At 36.8% G+C, this 20,976-nt stretch overlaps 1 protein-coding gene across 1 annotated transcript in view; it reads right to left on the reverse strand.

The window, feature by feature from the left end:
• Window positions 1-20,976, reverse strand: part of CFAP54 (cilia and flagella associated protein 54) — a 602,528-nt gene that overhangs the window by 103,102 nt on the left and 478,450 nt on the right. The window contains 3 exon segments of the mRNA XM_042782173.1: window positions 4,447-4,622; window positions 15,521-15,744; window positions 17,851-18,024. Coding sequence (XP_042638107.1) covers window positions 4,447-4,622; window positions 15,521-15,744; window positions 17,851-18,024 — 574 coding nt within the window.

Genomic DNA, 20,976 nt, shown 5'->3' on the forward strand with positions numbered 1-20,976 from the left:
ACCTGACAGAAGCCATGATATTTTCAATCGCCTCATATGCGCATGAGAGCTGGACAATGAATAAGGAAGACTGAAGAAGAGGTGATGCTTTTGAGTTGTGGTGCTGGCAAAGAATGCTGAAAGTACCATGTACTTCTAAAAGAAGTAACAGATCTGTTCTGGAGGAAGTGCACCCGAAATGCTCCTTGGAAGTGAGAATGGTCAGACCTCGTCTCACCCACTTTGGTCATGCTGTCAGAAGGGACCATTCCCTGGAGAAGTATGTCATGCTTGATAAGATGGAGGGTCAACAAAAGAGGGGAAGGCCTTCAATGAGAAGGACTGACACGGTGGCTGCGACAATGGGCTCAAGTACAGCAAGGATCATGGAGCTGGTGCGAGATTGGGTAGTATTTCGTTCTGCTATGCATAGGGTTGCTATGAGTTGGAAACAACTCAACAACACCTAACAACAACAACAGTACAAAAGTGCTAGTTTATTTTCAAAAGTACTAGTTTTAAAAGACAACTTCTAACTATTACACTTTGAATTACTAGTCACATATTTTGTCACAAAGAAATCACTAGGACCAGATGCTTTATTGAGGACTTATCTCAAATATTCAAGAAAACAAGTACTTCCAACTTACACAAACTTCTCCAAACAACAGGAAAATAATAAATATATCTCTCAATTTATTTTATGAGTCTAGCAAAAGCTTGATACAACTATTACCTGATAAAGATAGTATGAAAAAGAAAATTTTCACTCAATATCACCCTTGGAAACCGATGCAAAAATCCTAAATAAAACATTAACAAACTGAACTCAGCATAGTTAATACATCTTGACCAATTTAAGCTTATCTCAGAACCATAAGGATGAAATAACATTATAAAGTCAATTAAAAGATTAAAAGAAAACAATCATCTTAATAAACATGGCAAAAGACTCATGATAAAAATTTTTAGCAAAGTGGTAGTATAAGGAAATTCTCCTAAATAGATAAAGAATAACTACAAAAAGCAGTTAACCATCATATATAATGGTCAAACTGAAAATTTTCCTTTTGAGATTAGGAAAAAGACAAAGATGCTACTCTCACCTCTTCTAATCAAAATCATACTATAAATTCTATTCAGCACAGAAAAGAGAGACAGAGAGAGAGAACAAAAACCTTCATTATTGGCAGATACCATTATGTATACGATTCTAGAAATAAATTATTATAATTAGGTATAAGTTAATATACAAAAATCAATTTTGTTTTTTTCTATCAGTAAAAAACAAAATAGAATCTTAAGAAATCACAATTTAAAATAGCATAAGAATTATAAAATATCTAGGAAGAAATTAAAAAATGCATATAGCAGTGCTATGTCAGGGAACTGCCAGCAATTCAAGCTAGATTCAAGAGAGGACACTGAACAAATCATTGCTGAAGTCAGATGCATATTGGTTAAAAGCAGAGAATGCCAGAAAGATGTTTACCGTGTTTTATTGACCATGCAAAGGCATTTGACTGTTGGGATCATAGCAAATTATGGATAACATTGTGAAGAATGGGAACTCCAGAACACTTAATTGTGCTTAGGTAGAAGCCATACATAGACCAAAAAGAAATCATTTGAACAGAACAAAGGGCTACTTCATGATTTAAAATGAGGAAAGACATGCATCAAGGTTGTATCCTTTTATCATACTTAATCAAATACTCTGAGAAGCTGGGGTATATGAAGAGGAATGTCGCATCAGGATTGGAGGAACACTCATTAACAACCTGTGATATGCAGCTAACACAACCCCACTCGCTGAAAGTAAAGACTTGAAAGATTTACTGATGAAGATCAAAGACTACAGCCTTCAGTATGGATTATACCTCAACATAAAGAAAACAAAAATCCTGAAAACTGGACCAATAAGCAACATTATAGTAGAGGGAGAAAAGATAGGCAACATTATGATCAACAGAGAGAAGACTGAAATTGTCAAGGACTTCATTTACTTGGATCTATGATCCTAATGGAAGCAGCAGTCAAGAAATCAAATGATGTATTGCATTAGGCAAATCTGTTGCTAAAGAACTTTTTAAAGTGTTAAAAAGCAAAGATGTCACCTTGAGGATTAAGGTGCACCTGACCCAAGTGATTGTATTTTCAACAGCCTCATACGCATGTGAAAACTGAATAATGAGTAAGAAAGACCGAGTAAGGACCAACGCCTGTGAATTATGGTGCTGGAAAAGAATACTGTGTATACCATGCACTGTCAGAAGAAGAAACAAATCTGTCTTGGAAGAAGTACAACCAAAAAGCTCTCTAGAAGGAAGGACAGAGAGACTTTATCTCATGTATTTTGGACCTGTGATTGGGAGAGACCAGACCCTGGAGAAGGATATTATGCTCGGTAAAGTAGATGGTCAGGGAGAAGAGGAAGGCCCTCAACAAGATGGATTGACACTAAGGCTGCAATAACCATATATGGCTCAAGCACCGTAACAATTGTGAGGATCCCACAGTAACAGGAAGTGTTTCGTTCTGTTACACATGGGGCACCTAAGGGTTGGAACTGACTTGAAGGTACCTAAAAAAAAACAGGAAGAAATAGAATAATGTAATATTTCTGAGGAAAAAAATGATAAAAACTTATATAAAGACACTTAAGAAGATTATTTGCATGGAAAGATAGATTGGAAGAGACAATATCGTAATATTGTCAATTCTGCCCAAGCTGATTTAGAGAAACAATGTGAATATTCTCAAATCATTAATCACAACAGGCTTTTTTTTTTTCTTTCTCAGAATTTTGCTGAGTATGAAAATGTAAAGGGCTGAGAAGAGGCAAGACTTTCTTGTGGCAGCAGAACAAGGTAGTAGAAATCATTTTACCAAATATGAAAATTTATTTAAAAATTAAAATAATTAAAACAGAATAGAGCTGGAAGGTATTTCTTAAGTAAGATGTAAAAACTGCTAAACAGAACAGGAAATATCAAGAAAAGATACCATAAAGATAATAAAAGTCAAGCCATAGAGTGGGACAAGCAAAAACTGGGAAGGAATACAAATGTCTATTAATAGTAGAAAGGATAAATACAATGCATTTATATAATAGACACTACAACAATGCAAATGAACAAACTTCAACTCTAGCTATACTTATGAATCTCACAAATAAAATATTGAGCAAAAGAAGCTAGACAAAATAATAGAAACAGTGTGATTAAAGAACAGGCAGAACTAAACTATTATTTTACAAACACAAAACTGAGTTCTTCCAGTACACTTTTCCTCCTGAAAAGACTTTAAAATTTCCCCTGTTGATTCTACTAAAACTCCATTCTGCTTCACTCAAAGGAATTTGGCTCAGTCTTTATTATTTTAGAGCTCTGATGGTATAGTGGTTAAAGCATTCAGCTGCTAAGCAAAAGGTCAGGAGATCAAACCTGTTAGCTGCTCCACTAAAGAAAGATGAGGCAGGCTGCTTCCATAAAGATTTAAAGCCTGAGAAACCTTATGGGGAAGTTCTACTCTGTCCTGTAGGGTCCTTATGAGTTGGAATCAACTTGATGGCAGTGGGTTTTATTATTTTACTAATAACATTTAGGGGAGCTCTGGTAGCATAGTGCCTAAGGCGCTTGACTGCTAACCAGAAGGCTGGTGGTTCAAACCCACCAGCCACTCCTCGGAAGGAAGATGAGGCAATCTACTTCCGTAGTGATACTGCCTCGGAAACCCAAGGAGGGGTCGTTATGAGTCGGGTCTGACTCGACGGCACATAACAACAACAACAACAGCAGTAACATTTAAAAGACAAATATGAAATAAATATAATTCATGTCCAATGGGATGATAAAAGATGCATCACACTGAAGTTATGAGATAAACAGTTACAAAATTTTTAATAAAATAAATAATAGAACCTATGGCATTTGGGATGGAAGGGAGCTTTCAAGCGAGCTAGTATAACCTCCCATTTGATACTTAAATTTCTTCTGTAATATTACAGTCTCTTTCCTAAAGTTCTCATAATATTACTCAAGATATTAATTTTAAGTTTTAAACATCCATGTATCATGCTGATTGTGAATATTCAGAATTCCTAAAACCTTTTAAAAAAGAAAAACCCAATATTGCTCTATAGCCTCAATACTTCTATTGCTGTATTTGTGCAACTGACTTCTTTGGAGACCAAGTAAAATCTTCACATTTATATCTATAGATATGGCCAAAAAAATATTTCTTACCTTGATTTTCAGGATAAGTAAAAGGAAATTATTAACTTGATTCAGACTTTTCTTACTTTTTGTATTTTTTCCTCAAATTCAGTTTCCTGGACAACACAGGTTCTATATTGCTGTGTATTTCTTGTCTCTATGATAGGACGACTTACCATACTCTTTAAGTTATAACGAGCTACTGAAATTTTACATCTGAACAGAAGATTTAGTTTGGTGATTATATTACCGTACCATGGGTTCTGCTTCCTTAGGAGGTCCTTCCAGGGGAGGAATGTACCACTGAAAACAAAGTTCTTTGTTTATAGCTTGTATTGCCATGCCTGATGACAACACATCTGTGAAAGATGGGCTGGCAAGGAGCCTTGAAGATAAAACAGAGTGTAGAGAAATCTCACGACATAACTAGGGGACAAACAAAAACATCCATTCAGTTGCTGGTAATGAATTCACTCAACATTTAAAACAAAATTAATTGGCTACATTGAAAAACTCTGGGAATTGCCTCAGCTTGTTTTATGGAAGTAGATCGTAAAATTGTCCTTGGACTGTCAGAGAAAATTCTCCTACGGTAAAAAGATGCTTCAAAGGCAAGTGGACTCAACAAATGTCTTTTACTTTTGTGACTGCCCTAGGGTGAAACTCTAAAGGGAGAATTCCCATGCTAGCATTTCAGTCTTACGAGCATCACTAGGTCTGAGAATATCTTGTTTTGTTTCTGGTTTATCCAACGATGCATATACGGAGGGTGTGATTATAATTTATTATTTACTTTCCAATATACTTTTCCAGTGCTATATGTGAAATAATATACCATTTCTTTTCTAAAAGGTTAAATCTGTTGTTCTCCTTTCCTGTGTGGCTTTGAATGACTCTGGTTGATTTATAAATTCAGTGTGTGGTTAGTCTGGGCCGAGCTTCTTTAATGGAACTTGGTCAGTGAATCCAGATTCTTCAAGAAACAAAAATGTGGAGACTGCAATTGGCAATGTCATAAATTACTTACTTAGTTATTAAGGGAGCTAAGAAAGCAAAGCATGGTTGCTAACTACTACAAAAGTAACAGGCTGGGCTGAGAGATAATAATATCTCAAGTTTAAAAAGGACCTCTTCTTTCAAAATCAACTCCTTGTTGTTGCCTAGGTTATGGCAGCTGGGAAGCAGTTTCTCTTTTATACTTTTGGCACCTAAGACATCTCCAGATTCGGTAACCAAGGGTGAGCATGTCAGTGGCCAGAAAGAAATGCCTGGTATTTCTATAAGGCTTTGTCCTTCTCATTATTTCTGAGCCTATTCAAGACAGGATGTAAGACTGTCAATGGAAGTCTTCAAAATGAAATAAAAAAGGAAATAAAGACATTGACCTTTCAAGTTGTCTATTGATAAAAGAAAAAAAAAACATGTCTTGACTGAAAGGTGATATTAAATATGAAAACTTTTCAGAAATGCCTAGAGATGATCATAAAAGAACATGATAAAGTCAAAATCCTCATTTATTACCCTATGATGTTGTAAGTATGGCCCAAATGCACAAGAGGCAAGAAAATTAGTGTTAAATCATTTAAAATGGCAGATTAAGAGTAAATCTATGTCAGATAGTTCACAAAAACTCAGGTAAATAACCCAGAAAAAAATTTTTTCCTTTTTTTTTCTTCATATTCAAATGATTTTCAGAAGGTCTGGCAATGATTTTAATAAAGAATACGTATTTAATTACTATACTAGGTAAAACCAAAAAAAAACCAAACTCACTGCCGTTGAGTGGGATCCAACTCATAGCGACCCCTCCTTGGGTTTCCAAGGCGGTATCACTACGGAAGTAGATTGCCCCATCTTCCCTTCAAGGAGTGGCTGGTGGGCTTGAACCACCAGCATTCTGGTTAGCAGTCAAGTGCCTTAGAAACTATGCTACCAGAGAGGAAAATATGATGATATGTTGTTGTTGTTAGGTGCCATTGAGTTGATTCTGACTCATACCAGCACTGTGTACACCAGAATGAAACACTGCCCCATCCTGCACCATCCTCACAAACCTTGCTGTGCTTTAGCCCATCATTGCAGCCACTGTGTCAATCTAGCTCATTGAGGATCTTCCCCTTTTTCTCTGACCCTTCACTTTACGAAGCATGATATTCTTCTCAAGGGAATGGTCCCTTCTGACCACATGACCAAAGTAGCATATGATCAAGAACCAATGGAATGAAGAAAGAGGTCCAAGCTGCATTGAAGGAGTTGACAAAAAACAAGGCGCCAGGAATTTACATAATACCCACCAAGATGCTGCAACAAATGGATGCAGCTCTGGAGGAAATTACTTGTCTATGCCAGGAAATTTGGAAGATCTGGCCAACTGACTGGAATAGCACATGATTTATGACAAGGTATGCACTGTTTATTAACCTGTAGTTGTTAGATGTCATCAAGTTGGTTTTGACTCATAGCAGCCATATGTACAACAGAACAAAATAACGCCCGGTCCTGCATCATCTTCACACTCCTTGCCATGCTTCAGCCTATTGTTGTGGCCACTGTGTCAATCCATCTCATTGAGGGTAATCCTTTATTTGCTGTCTTTCTATTTTACCAAACATGATATCCTTCTCCAGGGCCTGGTCCCCTCTAATAGTATGATCAAAGTACAGAGATGAAGCCTGGTAATTATCACTTCTAACGGGCATTCTGGCCGAACTCTTTCTAGGACAGATTTGTTAGTTCTTCTGGCAGCCCATGGTATACTTAATATTCTTTGACAATATGGCAATTCAAATGCATCAATTTTTTGGTCTTCCTTATTCATTGTACAGCTTTCACATGCATATGAGGCTATTGAAAATACCAAGGCTTGGGTCAAGTGCTCCTTGATCTTCAAAGTGACATCTTTACTCTTTAACACTTTAAAAAGGTCTTTTGTAGCAGATTTGCCCGGTGCAATATGTCATCTGATTTCTTGATTACTGCTACCATAAGTGTTAATTGTGGATCCAAGTAAAATGAAATTTTGACAACTTCAATCTTTTCTTCTTGTATCATGATATTGTTTATTTGTCCAGCTGTGAGGATTTTTGTTTTCTTTATGTTGAGGTGTAATCCATATTAAAATTGTAGTCTTTGATCTTCATCAGTAATTGCTTCAATCTTCCTTCACTTTCAGCAAGCAAGGTTGCGTCATCTGTGTGTCACAGGTTGTTAATGAGTATCCCTCCAATGCTGATGCCACATTCTCCTTCATATAGTCCAGTTTCTCAGATTATTTGCTCACCATACAGATTGAATAAGTATGGCAGAAGGATACAACCTTAACATGTACCTTCCTTATTTTAAACCATGCAGTATCCACTTATCTCTTCAAACAACTGTCTCTTGGTCTATGAACAGGTTCCTCATGAGCACAATGAAGTGTTCTGGAATTCCTATTCTTTGCAATGGTATCCACAATTTGTTATGATCCATACAGTTGAATGCCTTTGCATTGTCAATAATACACAGGTAAACATCTGATATTCTTTGCTTTCAGCCAAGATCCATTTGACATCAGCAATGATATCCCTAATTCCACATCTCTTCTGAATCCAGCTTGAATTTCTAAAAGTTCCCTGTCAATATATTCTGCAACTGTTTATGTATTATCTTCAGCAAAATTTTACTTGCATGTGGTATTAAGGACATAACTTGATAATTTCCACATTCCATTAGATCACCTTTCTTTGGAATGTGCACAAATATGGATCTCTTCATTTGGTTGGCCAGGTAGCTTTCTTGGCATGAGAGTGAGTGCTTCCTGTATTGCATCCATTTGTTGAAACATCTCAACGGGTATTCCGTCAATTCTTGGCCTTGTTTTTCTCCATTATCTTCAGTGCAGCTTGAACTTCTTCCTTCAATACCATAGGTTCCTGATCATATCCTACCTCCTGAAATGGCCGAATGTCAACCAATTTTTTTTGGTACAATGCCTCTGTGTATTCCTTCCATCTTCTTTTGATGCTTTCTGTATTGTTTAGTGTTTTGCCTATAGAATCCTTCAATATTGCAACTTGAGGCTTGATTTTTTCTTCAGTTCTTTCAGCTTAAAAAATGCCAAGCATGTTCTTCCTTTTTGGTTTTCTATCTCCAGGTCTTTGCACATTTTATTATATTGCATTACTCTGTCTTCTCAAGCTGCCTTTTGAAATCTTCCATTCAGCTCTTTTATTTCATACTTTCTTCCATTCACTTTAGCTATTCTTCATTCAAGAGCAAGTTTCAGAGTCTTCTGACATCCATTTTGGTCTTTTCTTTTTTCCTGTCTTTTTAATGACCTTTGACTTTCTTCACATATGATGTTCTTGCTGTCATCCCACAACTTGTCTGGTCTTCGGTGACTGGTGTTCAGTGCACCAAATCTATTCTTCAGATGGTCTCTAAATTCAGGTAGGATATACTCAAGGTCATATTTTGGCTCTCATGGACTTGTTTTAATTTTCTTCAGCTTCAATTTGAACTGCATAGTCTGTTCCATGATCAACTCCTGGCCTTGTTCTGACTGATGATTTGAGCTTCTCCATTGCCTCTTTCCAAAGATGTAGTCGATTTAATTCCTGTGCATTACACCTGATGAGGTCTACATGTATGTCATTGTTGTTAGGTGCCAGTGACCCCATGCACAGCAGAACGAAACACAGCCCTGTCCTGCGCCATCCTCACAATCCTTGCTATGCTTGAACCCATCACTGCAGCCACTGAGTCAATCTATCTTCTTGAAGGTCTTCCCCTTTTTTGCATGACTCTATGAAGTATGATATCCTTCTACAGGGACTGGTCCCTTCTGACAACATGATCAAAAATACAAGAGATGAATTCTGGCCATTCTCGCTTCCAAGGAGCATTTGGACTATACTCCTTCCAGGACAGATTTGTTCAGTTTTCTGGCAGATTTGTTCATTCCCATGGAACCAGCACTCAAGAAATCAGATGTCATATTGCAATGGGCAAAACTGCAGCAAAAGGCCTTAAAAGTGCTAAGGAGCAAAGATGTATACATGTATCATTGCTTTTTATGTTGTTGAAAAGAGGCATTTGCAATGAATAAGTCATGGGTCTTGCAATGTTCTATCATAGGATCTCTGGAGTCATTTCTTTCACCAAAGCCATATTTTCCAACTACTGATCCTCCTTCTTTATTCCCAAATCTTTCATTCCAATCACCAGTAATTATCAATGAATCCTAATTGCATAGTTGATCAATTTCAGACAGCAGAAGTTGGTAAAAATCTTTAATTTCTTCATCCTTGGCATTAGTGGTTGGTGTGTAAATTTGAGGAACAGTTTTATTAACTGTTCTCCCTTGTATGTGTATGGACATTTTCCTATCACTGACAGCATTGTACTTCAAGATAGATCTTACAATGCTCTTTTGGATGATTAATGTGACAACACCCTTTATCAATTTGTCATTCCTGGCTTAGTTGATCATAAAATTGTCTAATTAAAAATGGCCAATACCAATCCATTTTTGCTCACTAATGCGCAGAATATCAATCTTTTTGTGTTCCATCTCATTTATGACAACTTCCAATTTTCCTAGATTCAAACTTTATACATTCCACATCTGATTATTAATGAATGTTTGCCACTATTTCTTCTCATTTTGAATCATGACACATTAACTTTACTCCATTCATGTCATTAAGGTCACCTTTACTCTGAGGAGGCAGCTCTTCCTCAGTCATATTTTGAGTGCCTTCCAACCTGAGGGGCTACTGTATTAGACAATGTTACTCATTAGTCCAATAGTGATAGGATTTTAGTGGCCATTTTTTTAGACTTGAATCTGGCCATGTCCTTCTTCCTAGCCTGCCTTACTCTGAAGTTCTGCTGAAAAGTGTCCACCCTGGGTGACTCTGCTGGTGTTTTAAATACTGGTGGCACAGTTTCCAGCATCGCAGCAGCATGCAAGCCACTACACTATGACAAACTGACAGATGAGTGATCTAATAATGGTAAATTGTAACAGAAGTCACTATCAAAATACTGTGTTTTTACACAAATAACACGTGCCTTCTACATTTGTTTGCCAACTGCTCCCTCTTCCCAGCAGGTATTTTCATAAGTGTCATTATACCAATTTTTTTTTTTTACATGTTGCTATAAAAAATTAGCATAGCACATTTACAAAAATACCTCCCCGGGGTGGAGGAGTGTGGTTGGCAAATGAACAAAGAAGGTGTGTGCTATTTGTGTAAAAATATGGGTGGGAATTTAATTTTCCAATATTTTTTTTAAAAAAAGTAAAAGAATAAAATAAAATAATATTTCATTGTTAATGGGATTAACTACATATTTCTAACTGATGAGGTATACAATTGAAGACTTTTTAAATCTTATTTTAGTGAAAATATACACAAGAAAACATTTACCCATTCAACAGTTTCTATATATGCACAGTTCTATTTGACTACTAAGCAGAAGGCTGGTGGTTCAAACCCACCAGCCACTCTTTGGAAGGAAGACCGGGCAATCTACTTCTATAGTGATATTCCTTTGGAAAGTCAAGGAGGGGTCACTATGAGTCGGATCAAACTTGATGGCAGTGAGTTAATTAGTTTCTTTATATTGTACAACCCCATCCCTGTCTTTTTCCTAATTATTCTACCACCATTAACATAAACTCAGTGCCTCCAAGGAAAAGCTTCCCTTTTTTTTTTTCTCTCCCACTCTTGGTAACCTAGTAATCTGCTTTCTCTGTATTTGCATATTTCCTATAAATGAGATCATACAGTATTTGGCTACAAGTTGGATCCAACTTGACAGCAGTGAGTTTAGTTTGGTTGTTTGTAACTGACTTATTTTACTCAGCATGTTTTCAAGTTTCATCCATGTTGTGGCCTATATCAGGACTTCATTTCTCTTTATGGCTAAGTAATTTTCCACTGTACGTATATATCACATTTTGTTTATACATTCATCCTGATGGACATTTCAGTTGTTTCCACCTTTTTGGCCATTGTGAAAAACACTGCAATCAACATTTGTGTACAAGTTTCTGTTTGCATTCCCACTTTCACTTCTCTATACTGTCTACTTTAAATGTTTACTTTGTTCTTTGAAAGAAACGAAACCACAGACCTATAAGGAGAACCCTAGTTACCCACAGTCCTACAAAAAACTTGTCAAATAGTTGACACTGCACAGACCGGAACAGGCAGACAGTCTTAGCATGAGTAACTCAGGTTTGTACACAAATGTAATCATATCCTTTCTTGGAATTTTAATGTCATTTGTTTGGCATCTTTGTTTTTTCATCACAAAGCTTAAATAGACTTGATGACATGAAGACTCTCACAGCAGATGAGCATAACACAAGCCATGATCCTTTTGGAAAGGCATCTATGTCTTTGTGGGGAAAAGCAGGTATGAGTATCAAATTATGGAATGGGTTTGATTGAAATAGCCTCCTGAGTGATTAGAGGCTCAAAATATATTATTATAAAAATCAACCAAGCTTGGAGTTGATTAAAAAAAAAAAATCTGAAAGCTTCATGCTCATTAGCTGTCTACCGCAGTGAAACCAACACATGATTACGTGGCTTGCACCTGTCAGGCTCACGACATTGATCACCAGAACTGATTATCCTGCAAGTGTTACACTAATTATATCAAAAAAAGAGCAAACAGGGTGAAATAACTGATAATACTGCTGCCATTGAAATGTCACAGATATTTACACTGTATTCAAGGTTGTATACTTGGAGCATCATCCTTAAGAACTGGGTAATGATAGGTTGCCTGTAATACTAAAACATGCAAACTGAGTTTCTTTCAAAGCAGCATTCAAGAAGTCACACATGTTAGTTTCCAAACTTTTGTAAGATATTCACAGGCATAGATTCATTCGAACTATTATTCTCAAAATCTTCCCACCCTAGACCCTTACTCCAAAACCCCTGGGGTGTCTGGGACACATGGTAGTATTCCTCAAAGGTAGCCACGGGTTCCTGGAAGGGGGGGAAGCAGAATTTGGTGTCGAAGGGAAATGATTCCATCTTATTTGTACCATTTATTCCATGTGGAGGGCCAGACATCAGCAGCACATTTCTTGCCTTTCCACCTCTTCACCCACTGTTCTTTGGGGGAGAGTTACTTGATTGAAAAAGAATCGTGGGCATGCATAGTTCTGCCTCTTCTTCTGTGAACTCTTTCCAGGGAGTGAACAATCTCTGTTATTCCACACATCAGATTTAAGAAGGAGGCTTGTTCCACACACAAGGAGACCATGGTCATTGATTGCTACTGTCCAGTTGATGCCAACTCATGGCAACCCCATCTGTTACAGAGGAAGCTGCTCCATAAAGTCATCTGACTGTAAGCTTAACTGAAGCAGATTTTCAGGTTTATCTTCCACAGTAAGTCTCTCCCGACCCCACCCCACCCCCCAAAAAAAGCTTAACTGCTGTTGAGTTGGTTCCAACTCATAGCAATCCCTTCTTGGGTTTCCAAGGCAGTATCTCCATGGAAGTAGATTGCCCAGTTTTCCTTCCAAGGAGTGGCTGGTGGATTTGAATTGCCAGTCGTATGGTTAGCAGTCAAATGCCTTAGGCACTACGCCACCAGAGATCTGGGTCAGTTCAAACCACCAAACCTTTAGGTCAACAGTTGAGGGTAAATTGTTTGTGTCACCTAGGGACCTTGAAGGAGCTCTGGTAGCATAATGCCTAAGGCACTTGACTGCTAACCAGAAGGCTGGCGGTTCAAACCCACCAGCCACTCCTCTGAAGGAAGATGGGGCAATCTACTTCCGTAGTGATACTGCCTCAGAAATCTAAGGAGGGGTTGCTGTGAGTCGGGTCCCACTCGATGGCACATAACAACAACAACAACAACAACAAAGGGACCTTGAGGAGACCTCCACTGACCCAATAATACCCATGGCTGAATTGAAAATCTGTCTACTTTGATATTCGTTACTAGGAAGACCATTTGCCAGTAGATATAAATCATACCCCAGAATATCAACTTTAAGGCTAATAAAAGTAGGTATTTTTTAATCACAATCTCTTTTACTCTTTTGTTTCTCAAACAATTTAGAATCTGAGCAGAGAATAGAGGTTCCGAGTATTGGGCATCCTTCAAAAATACCTCAGTCTATGGGAAGGAGAAGAAATGATTTGAAAATCCTCCTGTGTGATAAAATATACTGCCCTGGAGGCAACCACAAGGCACAATTGAGAATCACCTCTTAAAATGAATTCTTAAAAATTCCTTAATGGGTGTTTTCCATTATTTTTTAAAAATTATAATTTGTTATAAACAGTCAACTGACTCTCTTTAGTAAAAGGGCAGGGAATGTTCAAAAAGAGTAATTTATTAAAAAAAAAGGGGGGGGGATTTAAAAAATAAATTATTATATACCCAGAACATAAGGTTGTTATATTCTAGTAAAGATGAGTGAGGGTTCCCATCCTGGAACAAGTCATATTTTCAGTTCACTTCTCTGGAATAACTGGCAACAAAAACATCACCATATCTCTTACAAGCATGTATATAATTGTAAAAATTAAAGGGCTATGAGGCCCAAAGTCAAAATAATTCAAAATAAATGTTGCTCTTTTTCTAGTTCTGAAAGAATTCCACATGAATGAATTGATTTATTCACAAATATTTACTGGAAGCACATGATACTATGACTACATCTACTTGAGTTTATAAAAATCTCGAACTCTATCTACAAAACAGAAAAAAAACAGCTTTCCCCATAAATGTGGTCATAGTCCTGCTTCAACATTCCCTATCACTCAGATTCCAAATGGTAGAATCAATTTTGAACCTTCCCTCTAGCCCATTTTCCATCTCCAAAGGGTGACCAAGTTTTTTTTGTTTTCTTTCTCCAAATTTAGTTAACAAACAGCTAACTAAAATATAGATAACTACCTTTCATCTATCCTTTTCCAATCACCTCACACACTATTGACAGTCAAACTAATTTATTTTAATTTTCACTTCTTCCTCTTAAAAAGCATTTCCAAAGAACCGCAATTTCCTTTTCTTCCAACTCTACCACAGCACGTCTGTGTACAAGAACTCTGCCTTATCCTTTCTGACTTTCTCCAACAACCAAAACTTTCTGGTATATTGTATGTGTTCAATGTATGTTTGTTGAATATGCTAGCATGCATATTCCAACTATTTTTAATAAAAACTTTAACTTTTTCATTATGTTCCAACTTATCCATTTAGTTTTTTAGTTTATTGAAACACTATTACCATTCAAGACCCTAGTAGTTTTAATATAAAAACAAAGAAACAAAGAAAACTTTATTTTTTTCCTCTATGTCTTTCAATAAAACCAGAAAAACCAAACTCACTGCTTTTGAGTCTTTTCTGACTCATGGCAGCCCCCACTGGGTTTCCGAGGTGGTCAATCTTTATGGAAGTAGATTGCCCATTTTTCTTCTGCCAAGTACTCATGGATATGAACTACCAATCTTCTGATTAGCAGGCTAATGCCCTATGCACTGCACGAACAGAACTCCGTGCCTTTTCAACAGGTATCTTAATATATTTTAAGGTTTCTATATTTGAAATTTTGAGAAATTCTATCACTCCTCAGAAGGAAGATGAGGCAATCTACTTCCGTAGTGATACTGCCTCGGAAACCCAAGGAGGGGTCGCTGTGAGTTGGGTTCGACTCGATGGCACATAACAACAACATCCAATTTAATAACATTTTCTTAAGAAAAGCCTAAAAACTTTTAATTTAAAAAATACTATTTGAAAAAATATTGCCACTATTATGTATTCACTTTAAAAATTGCAAAAGGTATTTAAAACAAAGGGGCAGACATTGGGCATAGATTTAGATATCCTTAGTCTGATTTTCTTATAGAGTAATTGTATTTAAATCTGTGTAACTTCTGGGTAAAATAGATGTCTGAGAGAGGTTGTTTGGTGCATGAATATAGAAAATTATGAGATATTTTGAAGATATCTGAGGATAGCACAGAGCCCCGGTGGTACAACAGTTTAGTGCTCAGCTGCTAACTGAAAGATTGGTTGTTCAAACCCACCTAATGTTGCCACAATAGAAAGGCCTGGCAACCTGCATCTCTAAAGACTACATCCAAGAAAATCCTATGGGGAAGTTCTACTCTATCACATGCCATTGCTATCAGTGGGAATTGACACCCAACAACAACATGAGTACAACAGACAGAACACTTGAAGTATGAACTGTGTTTACACTGTCCCAAAAATTGAGAATTACAAGGATGATTCTAAGATGTTCTAATAAAACATGTATGTAAATATATAATTTTTAGAAACCTTACCTTGACTGATGAGTCATATAAGATTTTTTCTGAAAGAGGTAGCCTTTCTAATCCTTGAAAAAGTTCTTTTGGGAATTCTTCAATACAAGAAGAAGAATACATCTGTAAAAACTTTTTCAGGAAAAAATGCATTTCTCTTTGGCGTAAAATCAACCCAGAGTTGAAAAGGGAGGTGAGCAACGTATCATCTGGCAAAGAAACTTCAGATCCAGCCTTCGCAGATGCTTAAGGAAGAAAAATACTTAATTTAGTTATCTTTGATAACAGAATGGTTTCAGTTTTGTTAGTATTTGTTCACTAACAACTTTTCCTCTTCATCTCCACCTCAGCTAGTGACTTCCAATGACCTTCCTCCATTTTAGAGTTTATAGACTAATGGAATTGCTTCTTGCCATGGGAAGAAAAGAAACATGGCTCCAAGCTCAGAGTCTACTTTCTGTCTAGCCATCTCCTTTTCAGCTCTCCCCAAGACAGACCCAAGACAAGAATTTGGTGAAGTGAATTTATTTGAAAAATGATCTTATGAAGCTCATAAGTAAGAGAATTGGGAAAGTGTGACAGGAAAAAGAAAAGAACCAATAAGAGGAAATTAATAAATGGACTAAAGCAACAGACACTGAGGGCTCAATCCTGCTGGGAGCTTTTTTTTTAATGATTAAGTTTTTTTTTATTTTTTTCAGTGTTCCCTCTCCTCCCCTTTCACCTCTAATAACCAACAAAGAAAGTTTCCTTCCATATATAAACCTTTCCTTGACTTGTTATTACAATGAACTAATACTATATTTTTCCTATGATTAACCTATTTCACTCAGCGTAATGTCTTCCAAGTTCATCCATATTGTGTGGTGTTTTGCAGATTCTACATTATTCTTTAGTGTTGCATAGTATTCCATTGTGTGCATGTACCATAGTTTGGTTATCCGTTCTTCTGTTAATGGGCACATAGGTTGTTTCCATGTTTTTGTTATTGCAAATAGTGCTGCATATACATGTTCTTGTCCTGGCTCTCACTTCTTTAGGCTAGATACCTACTAATGGGATTGCTGACATTGGTATTTCTAATAATGGTATTTCTGTAAATATTATATACAACTTTTAAATAAAATTTAGATTTTGGCAAAATTGTATCTGCCATCATGAGCTTCCCTGTACTTAGACTTTTCTTATAAGAATGGTGATGACATTAAAACAATTTTATTTTTTAATATTGTTTGATTAAATATATCAACATGTGGAAGATCTGCATAGCTCAAGGGACTAATATTTATTTCTGATAATGGTATTTCTAATTCCAGCAAGGTGGTATCATTTTATAGTCTGCTGAGGGCTTTTTGAAATATCACGTAAAATTATATTACTGAGGGATGGATGAGGAAGCTGGAATGTTCATCTATCAACTCCCTACTTTATTACTCTAAGGTTACTCCTGGGTGTGTGGAACCTCTGACACTTCTGGGCTGCTCTGCCTACAGGCCCAGAAAGCCATAGTGGCTTCAGAGAAAGGCCAGTAGGCAGAAAACAGAAAAAATGTGGTTGACTGAGAGGTGGGAAGTACCAGGAGGTGGTATGATATGAGGCAGAGCATCAACAGCATCTGCTAACCTGACTTCCACCCATCTACTTACTGACTGAGCTTTCTTTGTTCTTGCACCATCACAATGCACCTCTTACCCTCGATACCTTTTCATTTGTTGATTCCAGTGATAACTCCTGATGTCTAACCCTACTCACACTATGACTCAGTTCGTTTGCTGTGCTGGCTTCTATATCATTGTTCCCCAGCATGGGTCACACTTGCTTATCCAGGTGTGTGCACTAACAAGCAACATTGGATCACTAGTTTCTTGGGCACAAGAGGGACTGCTATGAAGCTACTTATACCAATTTTTCTAGATATTCTTTAGGCAGCATCAGTGATTTAACACTCTATGAAGTTAAATTTCCCTTGTGAATTCATGCATGTCTCCATTTTTATATACTGACATTGGGACACTCTTTAAAGCCAAAATTTCATCTTGTTCATTTTCTAAGCTGTCATATTGTGATCCCTCTGGTTCTTAATGGTTTTGAGCCATAGACCACTCTGGCAGTCTGCTGAAGCCTCTAGATGCCTCGTTATAACAGTGTTTTAAAAAGGAAACAAAGTATATAGAATTTCAAAGGAAACCAATCACAATGAAATAATGTTCTGTCCAAACATCCATGTATCCCTGGTTAAGAAGTCTTGGATATTTCATTTTCTGATGAAACGTCATTCAGAAAAGTGTCTTAAAAATGACTTAAGCAGGAATTGGAAGGAATACATCTTTTCTCAATCCATCAAAACCTACCTAACAGTTTGCTCATATTATTAATTCTTTGTAAGTGAATAAAGTAGCGAATCAGAAGGATCCATGTAATATCAACTTTGGTCTGATTCTTTTTTTGGGCATCTGTGTTGTCACACGTGTCATCACTTTGGTGTGAACATGCAGAGCCAGTCTGGAAGACAACTTGGTAGTTATCTGAAAGTAAAAACAACAACAACAAAAAGCCAATGTTTGTAATACATATACTATGCTTTCCTTGAAAGATAACACACATTAACAAAAAAAAAAATAGCATAACTCACCAAAAAAAGACTAATACATGAGAGTACTTTATATTAAAAAAAAATATATATATATATGTATATCTATATATATCTATCTATATATGTATATATATAGATAGATATATATAGATATACATATATATATATATATATATAAAACTTTTCTATTATGAAAGACACCATATATAAAGCTAAAGGGAAAATCACAGACTGAGAGAAGATATTTACAGCATATATGAATGGCAAAGTATTATTTTTTCCTGATATGTATAAAGATCTCCCACAAACCACGAAGAAAAAGTCAAGCAATACGATAGAAAATTGGGCAAAGAGTTTCAACAAGCAATTCATAGGAAAAGAAATGGAAATGGCCAAAGCTTTTAATGACAGTAACAACCAGGGAAATGTAAATTAAATGGAATATTATTTTACATCCTTCGGAATTGACAGAAACTAAAATCTGAAAATAATAAATACTGATAACAGTGTGAAGAAACTGGAATTCTCATACATTACATTGTTGTGAGAGTAACTTCTTAGGAAAGCAATTTGATAGGATCTAATAAAATTTAAAATGCAGGTACTATATATATGTGCATGAGAAGTCTTGAACAAAGTCCTTATATTCTTTATTGGCATGCACTGATAGTAAAATTAAACAATAGCTAAAGTGCCAGTTTCACTTAAGAGTATCTTTGATAACACAGAAGTTGTTACTGTTATTAACAATTGGCCCTTTAGTACATCTGTTCATATTCTGTGTGGTGAAATGAGAAGAACACATAAACCACTAACTGACATGTAACATGTCACCGAGGCAAAGCACTCACGCAATATTGTTTGAGTTGCAGGCAGAACATGTTGCTTTTTCATGAAACACCATTTGTACTTGGAACAACAACTGACAAGACAAACTAAGTGTTTTCAGACTTAGGTATGTGGCAGACATTTTCTCAAAAATGAAAGAAAACAGCTGACAGCATTTGTTGCCAATGATAAAATTACAACTTTTAGGTAAAATTTAGATTTTGACAAAATTGTATCTGCCATCATGAGCTTCCCAGTACTTAGACATTTCTGATAAGAATGGTGATGACATTAAAACAATTTTATTTTTTTAATATTGTTTGATTAAATATATTAACATGTGGAAGATCTGCATATCCCAAGGAACTAACATTTTCCAAAATGTCTAATGCTCAACTCACTGCTGTCAAGTTGATTCTGACTCATAGCGACCACTACTTGGGTTTCTGAGGCGCTATCTCTACAGAAGTAGATTGCCCAGTCTTCCTTATGAGGAGTGGATGGTGGGTTTGAACCACCAGCCTTGTGGTTAGCAGTCAAATGCCTTAGGCACTATGTCACAAAATCACACATGGCCAAATTATCTGCTCAAAATGGATATATTTTAATGTAACAGAATATGAAAAGTTCAATTATGGCTTCAGATTCTACATTGCAACTAACTTTAAAAAACTACTATCCAACTTGGGTTTTGTATCAAAGAAGATTATCTACAATTACCCGAAGAGAATATCTACCATAATCTAAAATACTCTTCTACTGTCCAATTACAAAGGAGCTCTGGTGGTGTAGAGGGTAAGACATTTGGTTGCTAAGCAGAAGGTCAGCAGTTCAAACCCACCAGCTGCTCCACAGACGGAAGATGAAGCAATCCACTTCCATAAAGATTTACAGCTTTGGAAGCCCAATGGAGGTCACTATGAGTCAGAATTGACTTGATGGCAGTGGGTTTGGTTTTTTTGGTCCAATTACATAACTGTGTGATCCCAGACTGTCTTTACATATTTCAATCCAAGCAATACGTTGCAACAGACTGATTACAGAAGAACACATGAAAGTCTAGCTACTATCATTTATTGAACTAGACATTAAAGAGATTCATAGAAATGTAAAACGATGCTACTCTTTTCAATAAATCTATTTTTGCTTTGGAAAATATAGTTATTTTTCATAATAATATTTTATCTACATTAATATGTAATGGGCTTGTTGTCATTTCCAATGAATTAAGTATTTTTTAAAATTTAAGTTTTAATTTCCATCATAACTTTCTTCTGTGGTAATAGATCTGTCTGGATTCTTTTAATTTATTTTGGAGTAAATTTGGGTGCTGGGTACACAGGTGTGTTATAATCTCTCTCATCATCTTCATATCTATTAATAGACATAATAGCTACTAAGGGACACTGCCAAAGGGGAAAGGAGGCCACATCTTCTGACCTCTAACCCCACAGTAGGAGGACAGAATCATATCAGCAGCCTAAGGTCTATTCCTGCAAGGCCAGACATGCTGCTTCCTTCCAGCCCTTTCACCAACCTTGACACCAATTGTCCCTTCCACGGCACTCACTACCTCTATGCTCAGCTCACCAATTCACTGTGGTAGTCACACAGAACTCACAGACACCACTCACAGATTATGGGGCTTATGAAGGAAGCAACAGGTTTCAACTCAAATTCAGGAGCAAGCTCAGGATTCAGCTCCTTGGTCAGGACAGTCTTCCCTCTGCCGTGCCCTTAGACATGCCTCTATGGCCCTTGGTCTTTTGGCTTGGCCTCTGCCTCTGTGGGCCAGATAAGTTTGCTGCTCTGTCTTGCACATCTTGGTTCCACTGTTGCCGTCTCTCAGCCAGGTGTCTCTCTTTCAGTAAGGGGTTGGTCTCTCAGCCATGGGTCAGACTCTCAGCCAGCTCTCTCACTCAAAACTCACTGCCATCAAGTTGGATCAGACTTATAGTGATCCCTCCTTGGGTTTCCAAGGTGGTATCACTATGGAAGTAGATTGCCCAATCTTCCTTCTGAGGAGTGGCTGGTGGGTTTGAACTGCCAGCCTTCT

This window comes from Orycteropus afer, unplaced genomic scaffold (genome assembly GCF_000298275.1).
Source record: "Orycteropus afer afer isolate SDZICR_OR568_19922 unplaced genomic scaffold, OryAfe1.0 scaffold00253, whole genome shotgun sequence".
NCBI classification, from domain to species: Eukaryota; Metazoa; Chordata; class Mammalia; order Tubulidentata; family Orycteropodidae; genus Orycteropus; species Orycteropus afer.